Raw genomic sequence first — 7,951 nt, 5'->3', positions numbered from 1 at the left:
CAAAATGCAAGGAAATAAATAGTTCATTTAACTAAGGGGAAATTCCCAAAATGGCCATATTTTAGAAAGAGATTTCAATTTTGTCCCCTAAATTTAATAATTTCAAATATGTTCTTTTCTAACTCATCTTTGACAATGTATTAGGAAATCTAACACGTCTGTAGCGACGTGTTAGTATAACATGTTGTCAAAGACGTGTTAGATTTCCTAAAGCATGATCAAAGATGAGTTAGGCCTCCCATCACATGGTCAACGACATGTTAGCATCAAATATATAATCAAAGATATGTTAGCCTTTTGTTTGTTTGTTTTTTTTAGTATTATATTATTATAACTAATTTTAGTTATATTTGATATTTCTTTTATAACTTTTAATATAAAATTTTTTTATATTATTTTGAATATACCGAGAAGACATGCGTATTTTTATCTATATGTTGACCAAAAAAATTTTAAAATCTTGTGGGGTCAAATTTTATTGAACATTTAGGTATTGATTTGACACGACTCGAGTTGGAGTAAGTTTATGTCGGTCTTTAGATAAAAATAAACACGTCTCGTCGTTATATTCGAAATAATATAAAAATTTTTATATTAGAATTTATAAAAGAAAAAACCAAATATAAGTAAAATTGGTTATAGTATTATATTATTAAAACAAACAAAAGGCTAACATGTCTTTGAATATATGTTTGATGCTAACAAGTCGTTGATCATATGTTTGGAGGACTAACTCATCTTTGATCATGTGTAAGGAAATCTAGCACGTCTTTGACGACGTTTTATACTAGCACGTTGTTTTAGATGTGTTAGATTTCCTAACGCATAATAAAAAATGAGTTAGAAGAGGACATTTTTGAAATTATTAAGTTTAGTGAACAAATTTGGAATTATTCCAAAATAAGGCCATTTCAGAAATTTTCCCTAATTAAAATGTTAATCATGATGTTTGTCAAAAATTCATGTGTTACGAATAGTTCATCAATTTTATTTTAGCATGAATTTGTGGACACAAATAATTCACAAAACTTTGTGAGGACTTGTATCGCAGTAAAGGGTTTCCAAGTAACGTTATTTTATGGAAGTTGCAATTCTATTATCATAATTGATTACAGTGTTCAATAATAATAATAAAATAATAATTATTATTATGGTTTATCAGATTTTAGTCCTTTTCTTCCAATTTAGATTCAGATTTAGGAAAATAATGAAAAACTGATTAATCAACATCGCTCTGATAACACATGTTGATCAGTTTTTTACGCTGGTAATGGAAAACAAGAATATTTTGATAAACCTGTAACTAAAACATACCTGTTACAACAGAGAGAAAAGCCACGGCTGATGAGAATGATTCAGACGACATGATTGTCAGCTTGGTCGAGTTCCCCTTTAGGATGTACACTAGTGATGGGGATTAGGGTTCTTGAGAAACCGAAAATGTGGAGAGAAAAGGGGTCACGAAATACTTATTTGAGGTTTAAGGTTCATGTTATGATGTTAATAAATTTCTTCATATATTTATACACTCAAGGGAAAACCCTTGATTAGCAAAAAAAGGTAATATGGTCCATCAACAATTACCTAGCTAATATAATAATAAGGTATAATTTAATTATTTTGACCTATTATTATATACATGATAATGATGACGATATATAATTATACACATCCATATTTTTATTGTTACATTCTTAATATGTCGGGATGTTGCTCTTAAAATTGGTTTAACTGCGTCATTTAAAGCTGTTAACTAACAAGCATTTTGTTGGCATTTAAGTATGTGTAGGACACCACTTTTGGAAGATTTCTTTTTGCATAACTTAATGTATATGTTTGAGTCATATAGCTGTGAAATCTTATTGATATGCTTTGAATACTTTAAACGTTTGTAAAACTTTTAAACAATTTGGTATATATCCTTAATGAGATTGTTTGTTTTAATCAATAGTTATGATTATCCATCACTGTACACGCACGTTTCCATTTAGGTGGGGTGTGACACAAACCAATTTCATTGAGGGTGCCTATCCGCAATCTTAAATGTAGTCACTGGATAGTGATCACATAAGTGTTAAGTGTCTGTCACGTCCACAATTATCAAATTAAAATGAGGGTGCCCATCCACAATCTTAAATATAGTCTTTGGATGGTGATCACATAAGTGTTAAGTGTCTGTCACGTCCACAATTATCTAATTAACGTATCTGGGTAAGCAATGCATTTAAAAATTATTTAATGAGTACTGAAAAAATGATTAAAAACATGAACCATGCATATCCATCACATGAAAACAACTTACATAATAACTTAATTTTACAAATAAGCGACCCAACATCCCCGAATTCATATTTTAGACCCCAAGACAACCCAACCACTTATTTTACAAAACAACCCATCCGTTTATTTTTGCTTCGAATATAACACATACTTCCTATGATATATTATTATTAGACAAGGATAATGAACTTCATTTTGACGATAATATCTTAAGTTAATCCTCATAAACTGAAATATTTGGCCTTGGTTCAAATTCTTGATCAGATGTCATCTTTCCTTTTAAATATGCATTGTTATCATAGACCGAGATGTTTGGCCTTGGTTCAAAGTCTTCTTCAGATGTCTTTTTACCTTTTAAGTCTGTATGTTTATCATAAACAGATATGTTTGGCCTCGGCTCAAACTCTTCATCAGCGTTCTTCATACCTTTTAAACCTGTATCATTGTCATACAATGAAATGTTTGGCCTTGGCTCAAACTCTTCATCAACATTCTTTTTACCTTTTAAACCTGTAGCATTATCATAAACTGATAGGTTTGGCCTTGGCTCAAACTCTTCATCAACATTCTTTTTACCTTTTAAACCTGTACCATTATCATATACTGATATGTTTGGCCTTGGCTCAAACTCTTCATCAGCGTTCTTCTTACCTTTTAAACGTGCATCATTGTCATACACTGAAATGTTTGGCCTTGGCTCGAACTCTTCATCAACATTCTTTTTACCTCTTAAACCTGCATCATTATCATAAACTGATACATTTGGCCTTGGCTCAAACTCTTCAACATTCTTTTTACCTTTTAAACCTACTTCATTATCATACACTGATATGTTTGGCCTTGGCTCAAACTCTTCATCAGCGTTCTTCTTACCTTTTAAACATGTATCACTATCATACACTGAAATGTTTGGCCTTGGCTCAAACTCTTCATCTACATTCTTTTTACCTTTTAAACCTGTACCATTATCATAAACCGATATGTTTGGCCTTAGCTCAAACTCTTCATTGGCGTTCTTCTTACCTTTTAATGTTGCATCATTGTCATACACTGAAACGTTTGGCCTCGGCTCAAACTCTTCATCAATATTCTTTTTAGTTCTAAAGCCCGTATCCTTATCATAAACTGATATGTTTGGCCTTGGCTCAAACTCTTCATTAACGTTCTTTTTACCTTTTAAACCTGAATCATTATCATAAACCGAGATATTTGGTCTTGGTTTAAGTTCATTATGGACTGAAGAATTGTGGTCTCTGGCCTTTAACAACGTGTGGCAATGAATATTCTTTGAGGTCAAAGGTGACACCGAAGTACCCCTTCGAACTAATGACTCTCGCCAATATTCTTCAGGGTGAGGTCTAGCATCAATACTGATAGAAGCCTGTTCATACAATATATTAAAAGGAAATAGTAGTTTATTTTCCAAGAATAATCTATCTATTCTAATAAAAGACTACTCATTCTTGCCACTTGTCAATCTTATAGCCACCTACCTATTTTTCAACTTCTGTTAATATATGGTCCTTATCTTTCAAGTTATTTCAATATATGAATTCAATATTTTTATAAAATATAAATCCTAGCTGATTCATTCATTAACATTAATGATGAAATAAAAAAAAGGAAATATCAAAATTGAAGTTGCATACCTGCTAAAATAAAATTTTAAAGTCACAGGTAATTGTAAATTAAAGAAAATAAAGGTGCATCATTGTCGAATAATTTGAATTTGTATGGTAAACTACAAAATTTTTTTAAACTTGGATTCGTGCAATACTACATAACTTATTTTTGATATAAGACTGGTTTCAAATTTGGATATAAAATTTTCTCATATGCATTTGAACTCAGGAAAATATGTATTTTCTTAATTTCTCCAGATATATTGTATAAATATTGCAAACATGGAGAATACCTATTATTTATATCTTTGTGTTTAGAATTAAATCTTTGTAGTTGAATATTATAATTATAATTCATATGTATAAGGATTTACTATATGAACTACCTGTCATTTATTTGTATAACATTTTTGTGTAGCATAAAGGGTTTTAGTAATAAAATCAATATTTAATTTTCCATAACTCAGACCAAAATGCTTCAGAAACTATATTTTATGACTTTATTTATACTTTTTTATACATTTAAATATATTTAATTTAATATATCTTATAAGACAAATATACTTAATTAAAGGCATTCAAAATTTTAAACCAAAAAAATTGTTTCAGTCCCATTCTACTATATTCGCTTTCCAAAAAGGATATTGAAACCTAAAATATCATTTTAATCAGTTATTTGCATAATTTTAATATTATATAAAGTTATTAATTTTATTTTTATACAAATACAACAAACTGGGGATATGTTAATGTTGCATATTGGCTGATACATAATTAAAACGTTTATTATGGTTTATATTCAAAATAATAAAGTTATAAACAAAATTTTTTAAAAAAAAATACAATTATAAAATTTATTATTAAAATATGTTATAAAAATTCATGAAGATTCACACCTTAATTATAATGTAACTTAGTATAAATATTTATTATTTTTTATTTATTTATATTTTATTATTTGTAACTCAATCATGCTCCTCGTTAAGTTCAAGGATATTCCAATTTCTAAAAAAATAGTTAATCTAGTTAAAAGTCATTTACCACGCTTTCATAAAATCTGAAATCATTCTTCTTCTGGAAGTTGTTAAAATATATATATCGATTAATTAAATATTCCAACAAGTTCTCATAATATTAACTAATAACACGAGATTAGTATTCAAAATTTAAACATTTCTAATCCGATACTTTCAACTATTATAAATAAGAATCACTACCTTCACTTTATACAACTTAAAATCTTCTAATATTTTGCTAACTCACTATTATTTGAACATGCCTTTAAGGTTAGTATGTCTTTGTAATTTTTCTGGCAATTACATTCATATGAAATGAAACATATCATTTTGTTATATTTTAATTTTCGGTTTTATATGTGACTTGATTATACAATTGTTAATTGTAAAATATAAAATTAATTAAAAATTTGTCATGTACAGAATAATGACAACAAATTTATCATGATCAATCAATTTCAAATTCTAAAGATTCTAAAGATGATTATTTCATCAAAGTTCAGGCAATCTGGTTTTTAAGAAAATCATGTTTTTTAGATAAACATGAGCAAATATTTCAAATAACATCATATTAATTGATTAAAATGTATGATATTCTATGTGCATGAATTTTTTTTGTTAGTTTCATGGATACATTATCATTTTTCTAGGTTGGTATGTACTTTAAGAACCTAATATGTCACACGAAAGAGTTACAAACAGATCTATATGTTACCTTATCAAGAGTTACAAGCAGACATGAACTAAGAATTTTGATTTTTGATAAACAATGTATACCGACCAATATAATCACAGAAGTAGTGTACAAGGAAGGTTTTACTTATTTGTAACATATTTAAGTAATCTTAGTTATGTAAATTCTGTAATTTTAATATAAATTGTAATTGTATTAACAATATATGATCATTTTGTTAACTGTATTTCACTTAATGATTAAATGTTTAAACTTATCATCAATTACCTGTGTAATTCACGGGTCTCAAACTAGTAATATATATAATAAAGAGAACCGTAATAGCATTAGGGGAGATCAACAAACAAAAATAATCAGTATTTTTGCGTTTATCGTATTTAATTAAATGCATTTTATATAAGTGTTTGGCTTGTACTAATATTGCCTTGTCAACCTATTTAAAACTACCATAAAATAATAAATGAACCCCTCAACATGTTTGCGACCACGTCACAACCCACGGTTCCACCAAGTCATGTCCTATCTATTTACAACTTAACGACGGCATCTTTACACCTACTTGATTCATTAAGATAGATTTATATGGGTCGCGCTCGGCTAAAACAGTTTTAATGCCTTCATGAGTTCGCATTAATAATTATATGAGTGTGTATTAGTGCTCGTTTATTTGTTAAGCCATACCCGCGAATTATATAATAATAATGTTATTATCATAAATTAGTAATAGATAAGGAATATACACGTGCATATTTTTAATCCATGTTATTTTTTAAGAATTGTAAGAACTATATAATCCGTATGTACATTTTTCTTTAAACATGACACAAAAGGGTAATACATAACAACCTAGCCCCCTATATTTTATGCACAATTGTTTTATATGATTCTTATAGTTTTTCGCGTAGTATTGATTATGAAAAGCCATGTCTATATATGTGTAATATATATATATATATATATGGGAGATTTCTTTTAATAACCACTTTGAGTTTTAATAGCTCGAAAGAACTAAACGTAACAATTTTTTTTGAATTTTTTTACACATACGTAATATATTTAGATTACATATACGTAAAAAAATTACAGAATATTTTACGCACCGAGTCGACATTTTATATAGGTGTAACGAACGTTTAAATTAGTGTAATCAATGTACATCTTTATTATTTCTTTTACTTTGATTTTTTAATCAAATTTAATCTTATCAACATAATCTAATCTATTTAATTAAATGTGTGGTTAATAATGAAGTTCTTAAAACTTAACAAGATTCTTAAAACTCACCAAACCCAGATAGCTTTTAAACGGACTATAACATATCATTTATTTGTGAAACCTTTTTATTATCAAATCCTAAATATATTATTAATTTTTTACAATAAAGAAAGTTAAAATTCAAAAATAAATATTAAAAACAAAAAATGTAAAACAATCTCCGTAATACGAGAGATAAAACCTAGTATATTTATATATATTGGATTACCAGAATAAGTGAAAGGAGAACCAGGAAAGCAAGTGATGACTCCATTTGTAAGTACAAATGCCTTTAGATATTTTAGGATATGGATGGATACATGTAGTAGAACCGTTGTATCCATTTATAGTAAATTAAGATGCATCTGCTTATTATTAGTAAACCGAAGAAAGCAAAATTAATAATTTTAAATAAACATAGATACAAAAATCAAATCTGGATATGATTTTCTTTCAATTTTTAAGTTATCACCACATTATGGTTCTGCGCTGTATTTTATGCTCTATAATTAGAAAATGTTAGATGAAAGCTATGTTGCTTTTTTTAAACATTTTTTTCTGGATAAAAGCATTCTCAGCCTATTCCTTACATTTGTGAGGAAGTTTTCTTAATTATATGACATTGTTATTAGTGATTGCGAGTAAAAAAGAGAAAATATTATATGAGAAAGTTAAATTTGGAGTTTTACTATTCATACCGTATAATATTTTAATATTTTCTAAAAGTGGTTGTAAGTGAATGAAAGGAAAAGATAATAATAAAGTTATAACCATATTTTAATATTTTAATGTAGTTATATATATATATATATGTATGTATGGTAAGGATCCTAAGAGAATCATTGGCAAATTGAGAACTTTGAGACCATTTTGGACCACTAAAAAAACCTCTAAAAAATATTTAAAAAATTATAAAAAAAAACAAAAATTTTAAAAAAGTAGAAAAACCAAAATTCTTATATTTAATTCCGGTTTCATTAAAAAAAATAGATTTTTTTTCTTTTTAATTTGTATTATACCTATACACATATGTATACTTTCATTTAATCTCTAGTTACGTAATGTGCACATATGTACCTTATTAT

General features: G+C 27.5%; 1 protein-coding gene across 2 annotated transcripts; it reads right to left on the bottom strand.

The window, feature by feature from the left end:
• Positions 1-2,349: 2,349 nt before the first annotated feature.
• On the bottom strand, positions 2,350-7,184 carry LOC143589437 (uncharacterized). 2 transcript variants are annotated; one of them, XM_077070197.1, is made up of 3 exons: positions 7,096-7,184; positions 3,079-3,661; positions 2,350-3,006 (listed from the first exon to the last, which is right to left on the bottom strand). In XM_077070197.1, exons 1-3 carry the CDS (start codon positions 7,138-7,140, stop codon positions 2,495-2,497), a joined length of 1,140 nt encoding a protein of 379 aa, XP_076926312.1. In that variant the 5' UTR covers positions 7,141-7,184; the 3' UTR covers positions 2,350-2,494. The 2 variants fall into 2 exon arrangements, with proteins under 2 accessions (XP_076926312.1, XP_076926311.1); XM_077070196.1 differs by having other exon boundaries at positions 2,350-3,661.
• Positions 7,185-7,951: the final 767 nt, after the last annotated feature.

Source organism: Bidens hawaiensis, unplaced genomic scaffold, assembly GCF_021521415.1.
Source record: "Bidens hawaiensis isolate Kalapana, Puna unplaced genomic scaffold, B.hawaiensis_p1.1 tig00037562_1, whole genome shotgun sequence".
NCBI classification, from domain to species: Eukaryota; Viridiplantae; Streptophyta; class Magnoliopsida; order Asterales; family Asteraceae; genus Bidens; species Bidens hawaiensis.
Note: the sequence above shows the minus strand (reverse complement) of the source record. Positions and strands in the feature narration are given on the sequence as shown.